Below are 21,028 nucleotides of genomic sequence, written 5' to 3'. Positions count from 1 at the left end.
AACAACCAAATCTTCGCCATCAGCCTCACCTAGCCGATAAGGAAGACCCCATACCAGCAGCCAGCACAAACCTACAGAAGAAAGGTAAGCAATAACCCTGGAACAATTAATTCCTTCCCACAGATGGCTCCTGAAAACACAGACAGGCTGTAACCCTTGCTCTATGGTTGCAAAACTTATAGAACACAGCTCATAACTTCAGTCTTCAGCTCCAGGCTGGAGCTTACAAGTGCTTTCCTTTCTCCCTGCAACTTCAGTCTACTTTTATTTGTTTCCTCCATGCAGCAGTTTGCAGCTTCCCCATGCTGACCAAAACCAACAGCCATGTGGCATTGTAGACAAACGGCTGTTTTGCTGCAAGAACAAAGCCAACATCTCCATATGGTGCCACAGAAGTTCCAGAAGATGTGGCTGGCGGTCCAGAGATACCTTTAAACTCTCTAGCACAAATGTGAGTAATGACCTCTGTGCAGAGAAGCAAGCATGCATTTCCAAGACATACCTTGCAAAACTTGTTTAGGTTACAAATAAAAGTGTGGCAGAAAGGGAAAATAAAGGGGATAAGTAAGAGTTTGTCTAGAAGAGTTTAAGGCAAGTGTGAACTGAAGCTGCATTACAGCCCTACAAGCGGTGGAGCTGATTGTGAAACAGAAGTGTCTTTGCTTATGATTAGTATATCAGTAACAGAGTTCAATATATAGATAGGCCCTGTGATTCATTTGCTTCCTGCTCTAACAGAATCCTGGTAAGGATAGGGCAACGCATTATCTTTGTTAAGAAACAGGCAATTAGGCCTATCTGTAAGGGCTGCATTCCAAGCCAAAAATGCCAAACTTACCACCTATATGGAAAAATGCAAAGTAGTAAGAGGAAAACCAAAATTAGAGGAAATCAGAGGGGTTGGAGGGAACACAATGACACACCCATGGACATAATACAAGCAGGAGTCTGGCAAATACTACAGCTGCATATACACAACAACACACTGTCAACTGCCAGTGGGAGAAGCCTCCAAAATTACACACAGCAACAGCAACGATGGGTCAGAGTCAGATAATTTATTCCAGTACCTACTGAAGACAGTAAGGGCCCACTAAAGCATGGCAGGGAGCAATGGGAATTGCTGTCAGGCTGATGTGCATGACCATTATTTGGTCTCCCTCCCTGGACCGTGAGGCCAGGCAGGCTGTAAAGCAGGAAGCCCCAGATCCTCAACTACTCTGGGGAGTGGGATACCTGTGCAGAAAGACTCAGGTGTGCTCAAGAGAAGCCATGCATGCTAAGATACAAACTGGGGCACATTCCTATACCACTCACTCATATTCACACATGACTGACACATGCTTCAGTAGGGAAGGCTAAGCCTTCAGAGAAAAAAAATCTTCACAACTCCCTACCCACTCCTACTTCCACAACTTTCAGACAAAGGCATTCAATTAACGGAGGCAGGTCTCAGAACTCCTTGTGAACACTCAAGTCTTGGTTTTATTACCTGCAGCCCCACAGGGGCTAAGCAGACTGCTGAGACAGACCCAGGGTGCCTCCATGTCCTGTTGCCCAATCTAACACCATTAATGTGTAAAAGTTCCCAAGGGACACCCTCTGGAAGGGCTCTTTAAAGTGCAGTGGAGGGCCAGAGAGAAGTCACTGAGTCACTTGGCTGAAGCCACTGCTTTGGCACACTGTCATGCCATGCTCCCTGTTTTCACACACTCCATCCTAACTCCAGGGCAGCCTCCCATCAGCACGGGAATATCTTGCAGAGCAGCTGTACTGTACATGGGTGCTGAAATACCCACCCTAAGGCTAACGGCACCCTGGAGTAGCATGACTAAGAGAACTCAAACCAGAATACTATTTCACCCAGGCAGGCAGTGGGGAGAGGTGTGCAGTGCAGGCACACAGGGCTCCCAGTCAGCATGCACACATCCCCCCTCCACCCTCTTTGCTCTGTCATTTGTCTGTGCAAAATTCTGCTTCCACCAGATCTGTACCCTGCAACTGAATATCTGCAAATACCACCTTCCCTCTGTGACCTTCCCAAAACTTCTCACGTCCTATTTTTATTCTGCCTTCCCACACGTTTGTACATACTGTAAAGGGGAAGCCAATCCCAAACACAGTTTCCTGGTCAGGGCCTGCTGCAGGGAAGATAGTAAGCACACCAGAAAGACAGGCCTGAGGACAGGGAGTATGCTCAGACATTATGGCAACATCAGGCACAACGCCAGCTTACACTGATCAAGGCATGCTGGAAAGGCCTGCCCAGGACAACAGCCTGGGAGTGCAGCCTTCTCACTGTTTGCTGTCTGCAGGGGCTTTAGAAGAAAGCCACCAGCGCAGGGACCACCACAAAACCACCTCATCCCAGCATGGTGTGGATATGAGCAGTCTACACATAGCTGTGCCTACTCACATGTCCATGCAGGTCTGTGTTCAGCAGCATCATGGCACACGTGAGACAGTGAACTCCATCTGCAAAAAGAGAAACAGCCAGTTACATGCAAAACCACATCTGGACCTTTAAGAAGCTGAAATTGAGACTTTTAGACTAATTGAGTCTGTTCCCTTTATAAGAATCTGTTTTATTAAGAAATACACATAATTCAGTAAATGAACAACGAGGTCATAACACAGCTGCCAAACCAGAACAGTCTTTGTTCTATCTTTTAGTAACTGTCAAAACTGTCTTGCAGCACCCATGGATGAGGCAAGCAAGACAGGAAATCATGCTATCACTCTTAGCTTGCTAATACCAGTATTACAGTCTGAATCAACACCTCCATTCACTTCAGTGCAGAAAGGGAAAAGTAAAATACACTCGTTCTTATGTAAAGAGTGGGTGCAGGGGGTATCCTGTTTTTCTCCCCCTCTGGCTCAGTCCTCATTCAGAGCTCAATTAGACCGAATTTTGGGGAAACACAGTCACTTATTAATGCTGCCTTGGTTCCGTGTTGGGTAAATAGCACTCCAGCGGTTTCTAAGCTGGTCCTGTGGTCAGGACCCTCAGCAATAAGCCAGATTCATAGAACCACAGAATAGAGTTGGAGGACTGAGAGATTGAAGGAAATTATTACTGGCTCAAAGCAACTGAAATGTGTGTGCAGAGAGAGCAGCTCTGCAGAAAATGGGATGGTGCACTGCTCCACACCCCACCCTCTGAAGCCTCTAAGTTCAGAACTGCCATCAATTACTGCCACACTGCAAGCAGTGCCCCACACCCTGCCCTGGAGCCCCAGTCAACCCCATATGGGGTAGCCAGTTGACTGGAAACCCCCCTAGGAGTTGCTTGCCACAAGAAGCCAGAGCAGACCCCAGGATGTGTGATTGTGTCCCTATTGTCTATGGATTTTATGGAAGCTAAAACCTCACTAGGATCCAGGGCAATAGCTATATCTTGTTTTTTGCTCTTTTTTCTATTTTTCTTCTTTTCTACTCCTAATTTCCAATTTCTGAAATACGGGTAATTAAGGTCAGATGAGTAAGTCAATGCTCTCTGAAATGTTTTATTTTGATTGGATGTTTTAAATTTTGCCAAATTCCTGAACTGCTAAGGTTTGCTAGGAAAGTATGGATGTGAACATTCTGCGAACTTTTGTCAAGTTCTTTGTGCCCACCTCAGGAAAAAGTAGTAGTACTTTAAGCCATTTTTGAATAAACTTTCCAAGCAAGTTTAGAAGGCACCCTACAAGGATCATTAAGTCCAGCTCCTCTGGGCTCTGCACAGGACATCCCTAAGAATCACAACATGTGCTTAAGAGCACTGTCCAAACACTTCTTGAGCTCTGTCAGGCTTGGTGCTGTGATCGTTTCCCTAGGAAGCCTGTTCCAGTACCCGACTACCCACTGGGAGAAGAACCTCTCTCTATTGTCCAACCTAAACCTTCGCTGACACAACTTTAAGCCATTTCCTCAGCTCCTGTTGCTGTCACAGAGGAGAGACCAGTGCCTGCCCCTCCTCCTCCCCTTGTGAGGAAGCTGTAGACTGCAATGAGGTCTTCCCTCAATCCCTGCCAGGCTCTGCAAACTGTGATGTCACTGCTCCTCATCTGTCTTCCCCTCTCTTCTCCATCTTTATATTCTTTTTCAGGATACTTTCTGATAACTTTGTATCTTTCTTATATTGTGGTGCCCAAACTACACTTGGTACTAAGATCCTAGATAAGTGTGTAGGATTTAAATGCTTACTCACAGTCTGAAGTTGCCATTTCCCTCTTGCACCCTGGACTAGAGTAAAGCAGCTGTATCATCAGGTAAGTCATTATTTCACTCTGGACATGATGCACTCTTTCTACCTGACTGCCCACAGTGTCTTGAAATAAGAAAGGCATTAGGCAGAGGACAGGGACAGCACAGGAGCTGTCCTGTCTCAGTCCCAACTCTTTCCCTCCGCTGCCAGTAAAGCTGAAGAGGTGCAAAGTGCCCAAACATCATCTCACTGCAACAGGGGTAGGTCACAAAGCAAGGGGTAAGGAGGTGCAGTGGCACTCCAAGTGGAGCAGCTCTTTCTCACTTACACTGGAAATTAAAGGTACAACTAAACCCATTATTGCCTTCTTTTTCAACCTCGTCCTTCAGTGTGTGATCAGTGTGTGCTGCAATCACAGGGCTACAAGGCTCTGCTAGCATGTTTGGCTGAACACAGCAGTTATGCCAACAGACAGTTTGTCCTCTTCTGCAATCCCAGTTTTCTCAGGTTTCATCTATGTGCTTGTTTGTTTCCATCATCTATTTCCAAACTGACTGAAAACATTGGCAAGGAGGCGCACTCTGATGTTAGCTAGTCAAGATGAAACCATGCCAGGGTCTGGATACAGCACCCAAAATTCACCCCCACAACTGGCAAGAACTGGCATGCCTGATGTCAGTGCACGCAGACGCAAGTGCTGAATGCAGCACAGAAAGTGAACAGTCTCTCTTCCACCTGACATGGGACCTATTCTTGTCTACAGCAGCACAGCTGGAGTACAAGTACCCACACACCAAAGCCAGTTAGACCAGAAACTACAACTGAGAACAAATCTGGAGGTGCGACAACTGAGGATTAATGTTGAGGAGGGTTAAACACCCTTCCTGCTGAGAGTTTCAGTGCTTAGCAGAGACAGTCTCTAAAGTGTGGTACAGTGACTACATAGCTTCATTTTCCAGGCATACACTGTACGTGCTATTGAAGGTGAGAATGAAGGAAGACAGCAACAGAAAAGATCTCAGTATCAGAAACGAAGTTACCTTGAGAAAAAATGGCATTTGGGTTGCATTGGTAGTATCTGCTGGAGAAGTGGATTAAAACTCTCTCTCGTTCCTGAGTTTCTCCAATAAGTGAAAAGGCCTTAAAGAAACTCCTAAAAGAACAGTGGAAAAAAAGATTGAAATTAAGGTAATAAATATCTTTTTGTTTTACACAGTGCACAGAGCAAAGCACACATCACAGCAAGAAGTACGTAAGCACACATTTGGTTCCAAGGAGCCTTTCTAGGAAATTTGGCTATCATTCCGCGTGCAGTTAACTCCAGCATTATAGTAAATGAAGGAAGCTTTCAACTGCCACTGCTCTCAGCCACAAAATATACAAAATAGTAAGTAATTTGCCATTCGAAAGAGCTGTTCTTACTTGTAATTTTTTTTCTTTGGCCAGTGAATTGGAACATGTGTCTTTTGTGCATGATAAAATATCCAGGATTTTCCCCATTGTCTTCTAATTGCCCATCACCCCTGCACCTTTTAACTTTACTTCATTAGCACTGCTCTCCAAATCAGTAGCTACTCCAGATGGTGAAGTCAAGCAAGTGCTCACACCTAACAGCACTCACATCTAACAGCACATGTGTCATCACTTCTCAGAGTGGCCAAGACCACATCAGTCAAGGAGGAGTTTGACTACTTGACCTGCAGAAAATATCTCAGCAAAAGGGCAGAAGACTTGCAACATCTCCCACTGAGCTTCAACAGGTAGAGGACTAACTTGGCCCTCCTGAGGTTCTTGCTCATGAGAGCCCAGAGTGCAGGGCTGGTGCATATCTGGGCACACTCACTGGATATAGCCAGCAAGCCTGTGCAGAGAGGTGGGGAGGACACACATCTTTCACTTCTATTCTCCTACTTGAACACCCCTCCTCTTAACCAGATTGCTATTTTTCCCACTAGAAAAATGTGTCTCACAGCCGAAGATGACCTTCTGCATTTAATTATAAGGATGCTTCTAAAAAAATACTGAAAACACAAAACTTCCGGATCTGAAGTAAAAAGATATACAGAATGACTGTCTAATAGACAATTTTTAAACATGCCATGAGACTGTAACTAATACCAGATCTGAGAAGAATGGAACATATTCCTGGGACATTCACATCTATCTAGTCTCAATACACAAACTTCAGTTTTTTCTCTCTGATGTAAGGTCAGAGACAAGCTGTACTTGCAATAATCTCACACCCACACAGAGTGTGATCTGCCTGGTAATAACTTAATTTCACACGTAATGTATTGCAAATACTCCAATTCACAAGTAGATACAAGTGAATCTTCACAGGGTTTCGCTGTCCTTCCTACTTTGTATTTCCATCCTGGTGGACGGAACAGAGTTAATTTTTAATATAAGGGTTGATGTTATTTCTGATCCTCTTGAAGGGACATCCAGCTTGTATTTACAAGAAGTGAGCAACATGAACTATTACCAGAACTACAGAGCCCCAGACAGGTAGAAGGGACAATCAGATCTATTGGACTGTGTGGATCTAGTGCCCTGGCACATCAGACACACAGGAGTGTAAGGCTTTAGCTCAGGCACACAAAGTACTCTGATGCCAACAAGATATGTGGGGACAGAATCCATCTCTTTCTGGGGTGGCAAGAGGATCCCAACAGTTGACTGCACTAGAAGGTGGAGAGAGCATGGCTGGAAATGAAAGGCAAAAACACCCCACTGTGACTGGCACAGAAGCCTCATGCATCCTTGGCATAGGGTGCCTCAAAAGAGGGTATTCCAAGGACCTAAAACGGCATTGTTAGGATTTTTGGGATAGCTGCTATGGAGACAGAGGAAATGAGACAGCTGAATACCTTGCCTGGTCTCTCAGAGGACCCCTCTGTTTTGGGACTGCTGAGGGTCGAAGAACAACAGGTACAATTGCTACCACAGCACTGCAGCATCCACAATACTGCACCACCTGGGGCTCTGTGACTCTCATCCATGAGATGATCCACGAACTGGACAGCCAGGAGTGGTCAGGAAGACTCTTTCCCCTCTTTTCCCCTTTAACAGTCCTTCATGGTCACTGTGTAAGCCCAGGGACCAACAGACCATCATGGCCTGAACAAAGTCACACCACCACTGGTGCCCAGCATGCTGGGACTTCAGTACAAGCCGCAGTCCAAAGCAGTCAAGTGGTGTCACCACCGACACTGCTAACATGCTTTTCTCTATTCCTTTAGCAGCAGAGTGCAGGCCTCTGTTTTTTACCCAGAGGGGTGTGACATACACCTGGAACCAACTCCCCCAAGGGTAGAAACAAACCTCCATTATTTATGCTGGACTAATCCAGACTGCACTGGAAAAGGAAGTGGGGAAAAGGTTGAGGTCCTAGAATACTTCCAATATATTGACAACATGAGCATGCAGGGCAAAACAGCAGGAATTTTTGAGAAAGGCGAGAAAACAATCCAAATCCTCCTGAAGGCTGGTTTTGCCACACAGCAAAGTAAAGTCAAGGGACCTACTCAGAAAACTCAGTTTTTAGGAGTAAAATGGCATTACAGATTCCAATGGACATGGTCAATGGAACAGCAGCTATGTCCCCACCAGCCAGTAAGAAGGAAACACAGGTTTTCCTAGGTGCTGTGGGTTTTTGAACAATGCATCTCAGATTACAGTCAGACTGTAAAACCTCTATATCATGTGATCACAAAGAACGATTTCAAGCAGGGTCCTAACAATAATGAGATTTTGAACAAATTAAACAGGAGGTTGCACGTGCAGTAGACAGGATGTAGAAGATACACTCCGCAGTGCAGCCAGGAAGAATGGTCCTTCCTGGAATCACTGGCAAAAGCTACATGTGGAGGCTCGACAACGACCCCTGGTGTTCTGGAGTTGGGAATACAAATATTCTAACATAGAAAGGATCTGAGGCCAGCTACACCCTCACTGAAACAGAGACACTGGCAACTGATGAAGGGGTTGGAGCTGCCTCAGAAGTGATTGATACCAAAGTACAGTCCTCCTGGCGCCCCAGCTGCCAACACTGGGCTGGATATTCAAAGGGAAATTCCCTGCAACACATCATGCCACTGTGGACTAACTGGGCTGCTCCGACCACACAGCAAGCTTGAATAAGAAACCCCAATTGCCCAGGGATCTTGGAAGTCATCACTAGCTGGCCTGAAGGTGAAAATTTCAGGTTACCATCATCATTAGAGGAGGAGAAGATGACACATGCTGCAGTGGCCTCACACAATAAGCTACCTAAAAATTAAAAGGAATACACTCTCTTTATTGACAGTTCCTTTTGTATCACAGGGACAAATCAGAAATGGAAAGCAGTCGTAGAGGGCCCTATATGATAAGTCACAGAAGCTATTGAAGGAAAAGGTGGATCAAGCCAGGCTGCAGAGCTGAAAGCCATCCAGCTGAATAAGAGAATGGCCAGCAATCTACCTCTACACTGACTCATGGATGGTGGCAAATGCTGTGTTGGAGTGGCTGGACTGACAGAAAAAGCCAATCAGCAGTGCAGAGGAAAACCCAACTGGGCTGATGAATTGTTCAAGAACTTGCTGCCCTGGTAGAGAAGCTGGCTGTAGAAGTACATCATGAGAAGCACATGTGTCCAAGAGCCAGGCTGCTGAAGAATATTGGGACAATGGAGAGGTGGATCAGGCCACCGAGATAAAGCATCTCCAGTTAATCTGGACTGGCAATGTAAGAGCAAAATATTTCTGGCTCAGTGGGCTCAATATGCCTCAGGTCATCAGAGAAGAGATGCAACATACACGTGGGCTTGTGATCAAGAGCTAGACTTAACTGTGGACTCCAACCTCCCAGTTATCCATGACTGTGAAACATGTACTGCCATTGAGCAGGACAAGCAGGGAAAGCCTCTCTGGTATGGTGAGCGATGGCTGAAATACAAACATGGGGCAGCCTGGCAAATCAGTCACATCACACAGCTGCAAACCCACCAAGGCAAGCGCTACCTGCGACATGGGTGGAAACAACCACTGGATATCTGGAGATGAACCCTGTGACTCACACGAGGGCCCAAAACACAATCCTGAGCCTACAACTTCTGTGGCAACATGGCATCCCAGAAAGAACTGAGTTGCACTAATGGGACTCATTTGAAAAAGAGTCCCATAGACACATGAGCCAGAGACCACAGGATTGAGTGGGTATAACACCAGCCTCTGAGAAAATTGAACAGTACAATGGACTGTTAAAAATTATATTGAAGGCAATGGGCGGTGGCACCTTCAAACACTGGGATCTTCTTTTAGCAAAGGCCACTTCATTAGTTAATACAAAAGGCTCCACCAATCAAGCTGGTCCTGCCCAACTGAAACTTCTGTGCTGTAGTAGGGGATGAAGATATACAAGAAATGTTTTAGGGAACATGGTTTGGACTGATTCTACCTTTTCGCAAAGGCAAATCCATCCATGGGATTGGCTTTGCTCAAGGACCTGAGGGCACTTGGTGGGTAATGTAGAGGAACAGGGAAATATGAGGTGTACACCAAGGGGATTAAATTTTTTGGTGAGAATGGTCTGTAATGTTCAATTGTACAATACTGTTTGCTGAATGGCACTGCCACTGTATGCCATAACTAATGTGGAGAATGAATATGGACTGCTCCAGATATACCAGTCATGAGCTCATGATTCAGACTGCAACCAGCCAAAAGCACAGCAGCCCTCCTGCCCTGGAAGACATCTAGAACAGACAGAATCCACAGTCATGGACTAAATGAAGTCAACAGACGTCTTGAAAGCACAGCCACTGACTATGGAAATGATACTCACACTTGTGTTTATATACATACACACACATATATGTAGCTGGGAGGTGCAGGACCTGGACATAATATAGATGGTATAGGATAAGGGGTGGAAAACATACTGATTCTGGCCAAGAGAGTTAATTTTTGCAGTAGCCAGGAGGAGCACATCTAGGAGCCTGATGTTATTCTGTACCACCTCAGGTCATGCGCAGGGGTTGTCAGGGGAGGCATCCCTTCTGGTCAGATAGTATGGTAGAGCAGTCATGGTATTGCTGGTTTCCATATGGTGAGCATTTGCACGTGGATCGCTCACCTCTTCCTTACACTCTGTTACTAATATTGTCACTTTTACCCTTAGTTTTCTTATTTCATTTACTGTTTCCAGCAAATTTTTCTTATCTCAACCCTCCATCTTTGCCTTTTGTGTCTCCAGTTCTCCTCTCCAGATGCCCCATAGAGAGGGGGAGGGGGAAGGGAATGGAGCATGGTTTGGAGTGTTTCAGCGGGAACATTAAATTGGGTAACACTGCCTCTAAACCCACAACAGCTCCCAAAGCACATTTTGAGAATTAGCCATCTTTCTGTCTCCTACCCCAGTCTGCGCTCTTTCCAGCAATACTCCCTGCTCATGCCAGCCACCACTGACCTACACCATCTCCTCCTCTGCACACATTTATTCCCTTGGAAGCCGACTTGAGCAGGCAACTGATAAAAGAACACTGGTAAATAAACAGGGCAGTTTCCTCACTTTCAGAACACAGCGTTGCAGCCAGGGATGAGTTGCTGCCCACCAGGAAGAAGAACAGAGAACATAGAACACACTGAGCTGGAAGGCACCCTACAAGGATCATTAAGTCCAACTCCTGGCTTTGCACAGGAAACCCCTAGGAAACATAACATGTGCCTGAGAGCACTGTCCAAACACTTCTGTCAGGCTTGGTGCTGTGACCACTTCAGAGCCTGTTGCAGTGCCCAACCACCCTCTGAGTGAAGAACCTCTCTTTAACGTCCAACCTAAACCTTCCCTGACACAACTTTTAGCCATTCCCTCAGGTCTTGTCACAGGTCACAGCTCAGTGTGAGCCCTTCTCTTCCCCTAGAGAGAAAGTTGCAGACTGCAATGTGGTCTCCCTTCAGTCTCTTCCAGGCCAAGGGACCTCAGCCACTTCTTTGGCTTCCCCTCCAGGCCCTTCACCATCTTTGCAGCCTTTTTCTGGATACTTTCTGGTAGCTTTGTATCTTTCTTATATTGAAGGGATCAGAAGTGTCCCCAGCACTTGGCTTGAGGCGGCCCCAGCTCAGAGCAGAGCAGGACAATCCCCTCCCTTGCCCAGCTGTGATGCTGTGCCTGATGCACCCCAGGACAGATTTGGCCCTCCTGGTTGCCAGAGCACTGCTCACTCATATTCAACTTGCTCTCCACAAGGACTCCCTGGTCCTTTTCCACGGCACTACCCTCCAACAGTTCATTTCCCAGTCTATTCAAGGTGCAGAATCCATCACTTGAAATTGCTAAATTTCAAATAGGTGGTAGTTTCCCTGACCTCTCATTCATCAAAGTCTCCCTGCAGGACATTTCCTCAATGGCTCCTCCCAGTTCTTTATCATCAAACTTAGTTATTATATGTTCAAGTCCTGTGTCCAAGTAATTTATGAACATGCTGAAGAGCACACGGCCTTGGGTGGAGCCCTGTGGAACCCCACCAGTTTCAGTGACACCAGTCTGACATCACCCCATTCACCATAGCCCTTTGTGCCTGACACATGAGCCAGCTGTTGTGCTTATCCAACTGTGGGCTGGACATTTTCTCCAGAAGGGTCCTGAGGGAGACAGTATCAAAAGCTTTACTGAAATCCAAAAAGATCACATCAACTGGCTTCCCTTGATCATCTAAGCAGGTTATCTTGTCATAAAAGGAAATTTGGTTGGATAAGCAGGACTTTTTCCTCATGATGTTGTGCTGGTTGTGACCAATCACTGCACTGTCTTTCAGGCATTTTTCAATACCTCCCAGAATAACTTTCTTCATAATTTCCCCAGGCACTGAAGTGAGACTAATAGGCCTATAGTTTCTGGGGTCATCCTTGCCCTTCTTGAAGGTTAGACAGTTTCCAGTCAATAGGGACCTACCTCTCCAGATGCCCAAGACGATTCCAAAATCATTAAGAGGGACTTCACAATGGCATCAGCCAGCTCTTTGAGTATGTCTGGGTAAATCCTATGTGGTGCCATAGATTTATGAGGACACAGATGGAGCAGCAGATTCCACAGAAGTTCAGGGTCAGCTGGGAGTTTATCATTCTCACAGCCATGGTCCTCCAGCTCAGGGGACTGAGTCATTCTACATTGCCTTTTTCTATTGACTTATTTTTTAAAAATTCCTTTTGTTGTTCTACGCATCTACTGCCCATGTTCAACTCCAGCTGAACTTTGCCAGGTGGCATTTTCTCTCTTCAGTGGTGAGCAGCAAATTTGTATTCTTCCCACATCACTTGACCTTGCTCTCACTGGACAAACACCTTGGATTTTTTGTGTTAGCTCCAAAAGACCCCTGGTCATTCAAGTTAGCCTTTTGCCTAGTCTGCCTGAGTTCCAACATTTTGGATTTGCCTGCTACTGTGCTTGTAGGAGGTGGTGACCAGCACTGATGGAATCCAGTACCTTCAGAAGCATTTTCCTAGGGAACCTTACTAACTAGTTCCCTGAGCAGCCTGAACTCTGCTCTCCCTGCGTCCAAGACTGGACTTCAGAAATGACACTGAGAGGAGCTGGAGCAGCCACCCCACCATATCCCCTCCTGTAGTCCTGCAGAGGTTGCAAGAGGTGTAATCACTCAGGAGGTGCATGGACAACACAGATTCAGGGAGCGGACATGAAGGAAGAACCCTTTCCAGGTCTCGGATTTGTCACTGACACTGCACAACAGCCTCCCACAGCTGGGAGGTAGCACGGATCTCAGCAGCTGCCTCCAAAATGCTCAACAAACCACAGCTTGTCAGTGAGCCAGCAACAGCAGCACTGTTACCTCTCACTCGGCCAAGCGTGAGGTAGCATGCCTCAGTTTCCTCCGGCTTCAGGATGATTCTTCAACCCCAGCTGCAGCTGCATGCTTAGGGTATGCTGCTGGCAATTACTGCAGCTACTCCGGAAACCTCAACAACCCCTTGGCTTGTTTAAGTCCTACATGAGCATGGGCACAGTTTAGAGAAGGTCATAACTATTAATACTAACAGGAGATCTACAGGGAGCAGAGACCTTCTAAATATGTGCCACAAAGCAATTATGTCTTGGATTTCACAATTTAAAAGAAGGGTATATTTACATCACGTTTCAGGGGTGCTAAAACCCGGAAGGAGCAGCAGACCTCCCACTGCCCAGCAGCTCCCACCCCATGCAAGTGGGTGCTTCAGCTTGGCTCCATTCCCCCTGCCTCAGGACCAGGCGGTTTACTCTTGTGCAGGCATGTTCCTTTTCCACCGCCTTCAGCAGGCAGGCTTTTGTGGGTGCCTTGCATCTCCCATGGTCTCATGGCATCAGAACCCCAGAAATGCATTTGGCAAAGGGAAGTGCATGCACACCCCCTAGATTTTCGTTAGGAAAAAAGTTCCCACTTAAGTAAGCTCAGTCAAATGAGTTAAACTCATTTAAATCCCCTTAAGCACCAGAACACCAGCAACTGCACTAACAGGCCACTGCTAGACAAACTTGGTGTTCTGACTTCTGAGAAATAAAACACTGAAAACAAACATTGCTGAGGTCTGATTCCAGTTTAAAAAGGAAAGAAAATTTAAAGGCGAGGTCTTCAAACACCCACACTGACAGTTACCAAACTCACTACAGCTTTCTCCACCTAGAAGCTTTTGCTGTTTTGCACATTTCTGGATTCCTCAAGGAGACAGAGAGAGGGGAGCTGCTGAGTCACACCAAACCCTGGTCTTAGTGCACTGCAGCAAGGTAGGGTAAGCTCCAAAAGGCATCAGCCAGAAAGTCTGTGCAGATCAGCTGTGAGTAATACTGTAATTCCTCACTAGCACCTAGCAGACTACAAGTCCCCTGTTTTGCCAGAGACTGGACACTTTCCTCCAGCTTCTCTGTATCAAGGACCATCCCTAAGCAGGGCCACCTAAATATTTCCCTCTCCATGTGGCCACCACTTCAGTAGCATTGCAGTACCGCAGCACACCAAGCCAAACAGAAGAGGAAAGCCTGTCCCAAAATACATCACAGTCCTCTCTTCTTCATCTTCATACATCCCAAAAGGACAACCATGTAAATCAGGACAACACTGCAAACAGCACTATTACTAAAATAAGGATATAAGTCCAGAAATTGTTGTACCTGAGTGAACAGTCCAGCGTCATGCCTGTGAAGTCAAAAAATTTAAGATACTCTTCGGCCACAAGCTTGCTGAATTCATTGCTAAAGAAAAGCAAAGAAGTAAGTAAAGGTTATCATTCAAGAGTAAACCCCTGCAGAACCATCAATAAGAATGTGGCCAAAGGCACATACTTTTTACCCAAATGTTTTGCCACATCAGAGCGTTTGAATCTGTCCAGATGGTAGAGGCGCTTAGCCAGGCGCCTGGCTGCTTCCAAATTGCTGCTGCTGCCATTGCTGAGATTGTGGCCAGGGGCTCCAGTGGCATCTTTCTCCTGAAGTTCATTGCTCCCCATGGCTGCACTGGAGTCTAACATCACATTCTGTCGTTCAACATTGCTGTGAGAGGAAAAGAATATGGAAAGAATAAAAATAAGATAACATTAGAGTTTCCTCTTAGAATAGAAGTCAATTAACTGTATGGAGGCAAGATGTCACAATATAACAAAATCCACTTAACTGACCAAGAAGCATAGGACAGAGACACTCACTTAGCAGTCAGCAGAACAGTGTTTAACAGACAGCCAAATACGGACTTTCCTTCTGACTGCGGTAAGTATCCTCAACTTGGGCTCATTTCAGAGAGAGCTCTTTGCTATTACCAGCCTACAACTGCACTTGAGTGCTTCTTGCATTAGTATTTTTTTACCCAACCGCTTGCTTGGCTTGAAGAGGCCTCTTTGCATGTAAGAAATTAACCATTTGTCAGGGGAAATGCACTGATTAAGCTAGGGTGATCACTTACTCCAAACTGAGTCAGAACAAGTCCCTTCCTTATTCTTTCCCAGTTGTCCTGGAAACAACACAATTCCTTAAATCTAAAACAATATCACCAGAACTCCCAGTGGCTTACACGTCGCCCATGAGCAGCAGACATCCCATGGGAAGGCACTGCTAGAAAAAGCAGGAGTTGGATCCAGGAACCCAGTTTGGATTATGAGAGACACAAACCATCCATGCCAGCCTGGAGAAATCCTTGCTTCCTTTCTGCTCCCTCATGGTGGCAATTATTTCCTTCAATAGCTGCTCAAAGTCAAGATGATCAGCATGGTAACCCCAGGGCACTTCAGATAAATCATGCACTTACAGATTCCTCCTACCTCTAGTACAATAGGAAAGCTCTGGCTGAGCTGTGTGCCTGCTTTGCTCCTCCCATGAAAGAGGCAAGAGCTCCCCACATCAAAAAGCACACCCGCACATACACACCCCTGCAAAACAGCAGACTTTTAACCTTTTAACTTTTCTCTGACACTGGCATGAAAAGTTTTGCAAAATCTCAGTTCTGTGTATGTGTGTGTGTGCACTTGACAGCATTTCTATTTAATTTCTGTATTTTCATACAATATATAGAAATTCTTTCTACTAAAACCCCATTTACACAGGGCTAATGAATGATCAGCAAGGGCCCTGCACAGGGCAGATAGGAGTGGAATGAGTTAAAGATGACTTTGAACACACAGCATTTTAAACAGCATACCACAGCTTCACACACCACTGTAATTTTCAGACTTGACAAGCCATGGTAAAAACAACTGATTGCTGTGCTCCAGTAACAATTGTCTAGCCATTTATTCAAATGTCTGCTAGCCACTTATTAGCTCCTCAAAGATGAGATTTTTATCTTTAAGGTGAGCTTAAAATAAAAATATTTGGTATTTCACAAATCATCACCTGCTTCCTATCTCTCTTCTCATCCATGGTTTAAGAGAAGAACATGTACAGAATGGAGATTTGCCCATTTTATCTCTGTTTCCATCCTTTCAGTGCTGTTACAACATCAGAAATATCATACATCCATCCTGTGGGTACAACTTCTTTATCAAGTATTAGGGGAAAACAGAAATCTAGCCTCTTCCTGCAAGAACTGGGGATTTCCATTGGTTTGTATTTATTTCAGTGTAAATAAATTGGTGCTATAACGAAAGGGACTCAGTCTCAATGTCTAGTAGGAAATTAATACTATAAATACAATTCCAACAACTTGTAGTATTACTGGCCATCAGTTATCCTGGAGAAGAAAAACAAGCCCCTCCTAACATAATTGTTGTGGAAAATGCCTCCTCAGTCCTATCCAAAACCACTAGCCAATGTCTGAAATTCTCTAAATTTGGCCTATAGCAAACTTGGGAAGAAAGCAAATGACAGAGTACCCTGACACAAGCCCTGAGCAGCACCTTGTCCATCCAAATCAGGCACTGCTTGTTCCAAATTCCCATCTCTAACAAGAGCAAGGCATACCCAGGTGAGCTAACACATCTATAGTCTTTCATGTACAAATTCTGCTTCAAAAGCCATGCCAACTCACAGAGCCTCATCTCACTATAAATCACAGTTCTCTTTCACCACTGCTCTTTATTAAAGGTAGTATTTACAGCCCTGAAAGACGGCCAAAGCTGACAAGAAACATCTGTACCCTGCTAGGAACCAGTGCACTACAAGGGTCAATGTTACCACAAACCACCAAAAGTTTAGAAAGAAAAGAAGTGCCAGCATCTGCCACTTATTGAAATTAACAGTACAGCAGCTCCCAGCTTCTGCTTTGCCTCTTGGAGCCATGGTTGGGATGTGGAGGAACACCCAGCAAGAGGTAGGGTGTGCTCTGCCCACTGCTTGCCAAAACTAGTCACCAGGGCTGCAGAAGAATACCTGTTTTCCAACTTCTCCAGTTTAAAGCTTCATCCTGACTGAGGGTGCCCATATATGCAAAGAATAAGCAGTGCTTCCTTCTGCTATTCCAATAGTTAATTCTGACAGTTGATTAGCTGATTACTTACTAAAAAGGGGGGCTAAATAAGTACTTTTTGTACCTAGTACAAAAAGTAAGTACTAAGTGAGTACTTTTTGTACTTCATACAAAAGTACGAAGTACAAAAAGGCTGTCAAATCAATATAGGTTGTCTGTAACATAAGCCTCTTGCTCAGGGGAAATTACAGATTCTTAGTAGTAAAGCGAGACTTCAGCTCTCAAGTGGCTTAGGTGGCCTGAAGTTCTGTTTATATCACTGAAGGCTTAGGAATCGCAGATGCCCTGTGCATGGCTACTGTGCAAGCTGCCTTCAGGGCCGGATATTTCAGCAGGGTCCAAGTGGTGTTAATCAGGGAAAAGGCTGATGCTTCTTCTTACTTTCCAGGTGCATAATTTTCCCTCTGTGCCTCAGTTTACTAATCTGCTGAACTCAGTAATATTTGCCTCCCTCCGTAAAGTGCTTAAAATGAATTCTAATCAAGAGCTAAGAGCAACCAAGGCTGAAAACAGGTCTCTCTTCAGCAGTCTATAGTTTCTACACATAAAGAATCCACAGCAGCATTACCATCAAAACAGTGCCAAGAAAGGGCTTTGTGATACAGAGCAAGGCTGGACATGGATTTCCCATGCAGCTTTACCCTTTATTACATAAAAATGAGAACCCTCCAACAAAAAACACAGGCTGAAAAATGTAATATATTATATTCCCCCTAATCCTGGGTTCAAGGCCAAAAGAGATTGTAATGATATTACTGGTAATTGCCTGTCTAGCATGGCTGCTGATTTTTATCCAGAGACACTTACATTAATCACTGCTATCAGAAAACACAGAAAACAGAAGGTACAAAAAAACTCCAGATCTCTCTAGTCTCACAGCACATGAGCTGTGGCCAGAATCAGGGTCTTGATATTTCTGTCCCCAGGAACGTACTTACTTCTTCAGACCTACACAGAATGCACAGAGGCTGTGACCACCATATCCAACAGAAATTACAGAAATTCGATAAGCAGCTGCTGAGGTAAATGCATACTCTCTAACAGCAGTAGACACCTCCCCATGCTCACAGATAAACCATGTAAGTTGTAGACTGTAAGCTCTTTCCAGCCTTCCCGTAATACACTGTAACTACTAGGCATTTTATACTGTTTTCTTCACTTATTTTATTATCGACCATTTCTACAGTGATTTAGTTCCCAATGCCAAGCTATCTCAATTTTGCCATGCTCAGCACTTAGCACACTTGATCTGTTTGAGAATATTCTAGATTCACTTACTGCCCCCGTCTCCCATTCCAGGTACCACCAAAACTGAAACTCTACACAGCAATGTTTGATTGAAGAATGACTGCAATTTCCAGAAAACACACAGCAAGGCCAGTAACAGAATGATAATGATACAGGCACCTCATATCTCAGTGGTCCACCCTCCCAGCCAACTAGGCTGCAAGAGGAAACCTCAGCTTGAGTGTGAGTTTATGATGCCTTAAACCTTGGTATGTTCTTCATTTTGCAGCAAATCCATGGAGAAAAAACTCTGTTTCATCCCAAGGAAGAAATGCCTATTAGCATTTTCCTTTATGGAGTAAAAGCACGGAGCAATTGGCCCAGCTGCTAACAAAGAAGTGATGTTCAGAGTTGACACTGAGTGGCAGGGTGTGACAACTCAGCCTAAGTGCTGTCCTCAACGCAGCCACTTCAGTGATCTCAGCTTGCCACTGCCTTTCACTTTTACCAGACTGATGCACAGCATATGCTCACTGGCACGTGGACTCCCCTGGATGCATATGTTCCTTCCCCAAGGAACATTAATTCATCTGGCATACATGTCTGGAGGGAGTGCACTCCCTCCATCAACTGCAGGGGAGCTTGGATTAAGACATGGCTGGAACGTTCACAGACTTTTAGTAAAGAGGGGGGAATGTGAGGAAAACCAACTTTTTCTCTCAAATAAATGTGCATGCCTTTAACATCAACTTTACTCCAAGGCAGGCTGTGTCAGGCATTTGCCAGCAAAACCCATAAGAGCAAAACGCAGCAATGATTAAAAGTAAGGAAGGGTGGAGAGACATTTTGGCATGCTGAAGCTAGGGCCAGAACCAACGTTGTTTTCAGCAGGGGTATGGCGTACACTGGAGAGCCACACTGAAGCTGATAATCATCCGCTGCAGGACAGCGCTGGCCCCATTGTTTTCAATGCTTTCACTCCAAGCCTTCTCCTCCCGGTTCTGAAACAGGACAGCATTCTCTCCAAAACCATCAACTCTGTCCATGAGAAGCATGCTCTAATACAACCTCAACAGCCTCTCAGAAGCATGGCAGGGACAAAGCAGAAACAGTCAGGTGCCTGCCCCCACTCCTCCTCTCCACCCTCCATGTCCTGCCCTGCAGAAACAAATCCCTGCTCTGCAACCCTTCGGAGAGGTGCGGCTGTTCAGTGAACGATATCCTTTCACATCTCAGAGCAGACCAGACACAGTCTGAATTTTGTTTAAAAGGACCTGAAAAGTTGTGCTTGAACAGCCCAGCTCTGAAAGGAACAGCCCCACTGAAGAAAGTGAAGAAATCCCGGCAGCAGTGGGATGTGATGACTCAGTTCCTGCTACAAATAACCCGACCACACAAATGGGCTGGGAACGGCTGTGCTGCAGCTTTGCTGCAGCTCCAAACCAGCTTCTTTAGGGCCAAGAGAGAATGAGCACAAAAGCACTTCAAGCAATGATTTACCTTGCCAGTTACCTTCAGCTCCAGGCCTCTTCCAAGATACAACTGTAGGAAGAGGAGAAAAATCATAAAAAAATAAAAATAATGCACTTTCCTAGCAGATGACTCAGTGTGCTATTTTACTCCAAATGGTTTAATCAGCTTTGAAGTCCTACGTATGGATTCTCTTCAAAGACATGCTTTGAAGTAGATCCCTCTTTGAGGACTGACACAGCTGCACTTTGCTGCAACTCAATTCAGTGGGTGTCTCACAAGCACAGCATCAGCCAGGACACACAAAGCAGTGTCCACAGGCCAGAGTAACCATGAAGCATCTCTCAAAAAGTACCTCCACCTTGCCACATCACATGGAGAGGAGCAAAATTAAAAGTAATAGTCTCTGTAATCCCCCATCGGTTATCAATAAAATACACATGCAAAGTCAATTCCAGGGGCTGAGATGCACACTGCTGTTCAAAAATAACCTTTTCTTTCCTGCAATAATTTTTTCTTCTTTCATTAAAATAATTCCTACTGATTGTAAAAAGGGGAGCTAACAGCTAAAGCATTCAGAAAACACCATTTCTGTAGGCTTGTATACAGCAAATGCAATTGTCATTACATGATCACAGCATTAGAACAAGAAGTCCTGCCACATGCAGGGACAGGATTGCAGCCCTTCCGAGAGACAGTGTGTACTTTATTACACAGACATGCTGGCCTGCTGCCACCTGAAGTAGAAATGTCTTGCTAAAAATACCTCAGGTTTGATTCCATTTTGACCTCAGGGTTTATACATCGCTGTGGCAAGGGTTAGGGCTTGCAAAGGGACACTCACTACATTGATGTCACCGTGCCTAGAAAGTGAAAACCTGGTTCTCACCACATGGGGTACCCAAAGGCTCCTCTCTGCAACAGGTATTTCTGACATGCATGGACATATTGACTGGTCTCTTGAAAGCATTAGGATTGTCCCAAACTCAGGATCTGATCCACCTGCCCCAATAAAAATAAAAAGCAGACCCAACAAATGCACTGCACACTTGTGACTTTGCTCAGAAAACACTCAGCCCCTACATGTTTCAGGAACCCTCAGGCTCTCCCCTCAGAGCCCACCTGCTCCAGCAGTCAAGAGAACACCATCCCTGTGTTCAGCACCCACATAACCAACCTTCCTTCCCCATAAGACTCCTGTGGGGTACTCCAGGACA

At 45.3% G+C, this 21,028-nt stretch overlaps 1 protein-coding gene across 6 annotated transcripts in view; it reads right to left on the bottom strand.

Moving 5' to 3' along the window:
- Positions 1-21,028, bottom strand: part of PSD3 (pleckstrin and Sec7 domain containing 3) — a 116,005-nt gene that overhangs the window by 60,671 nt on the left and 34,306 nt on the right. For 3 of the 6 annotated variants that reach the window (XM_033086182.2, XM_033086185.2, XM_033086186.2), the window contains exons 2-6: positions 19,842-19,883; positions 14,504-14,710; positions 14,333-14,413; positions 5,230-5,342; positions 2,417-2,475 (exon numbers count right to left, since the gene is read on the bottom strand). In XM_033086182.2, coding sequence (XP_032942073.1) covers positions 2,417-2,475; positions 5,230-5,342; positions 14,333-14,413; positions 14,504-14,688 — 438 coding nt within the window. In that variant the 5' untranslated portion in view covers positions 14,689-14,710; positions 19,842-19,883. The remainder of the gene's footprint in view (positions 1-2,416; positions 2,476-5,229; positions 5,343-14,332; positions 14,414-14,503; positions 14,711-19,841; positions 19,884-21,028) is intronic. The other 3 variants (XM_033086181.2, XM_033086179.2, XM_033086180.2) reach the window with 1 other exon arrangement.

Source organism: Catharus ustulatus, chromosome Z, assembly GCF_009819885.2.
Source record: "Catharus ustulatus isolate bCatUst1 chromosome Z, bCatUst1.pri.v2, whole genome shotgun sequence".
Classification (NCBI taxonomy): Eukaryota; Metazoa; Chordata; class Aves; order Passeriformes; family Turdidae; genus Catharus; species Catharus ustulatus.
The sequence above is the reverse complement of the archived record's forward strand: the minus strand, read 5'-3'. Positions and strand labels throughout refer to the sequence as shown.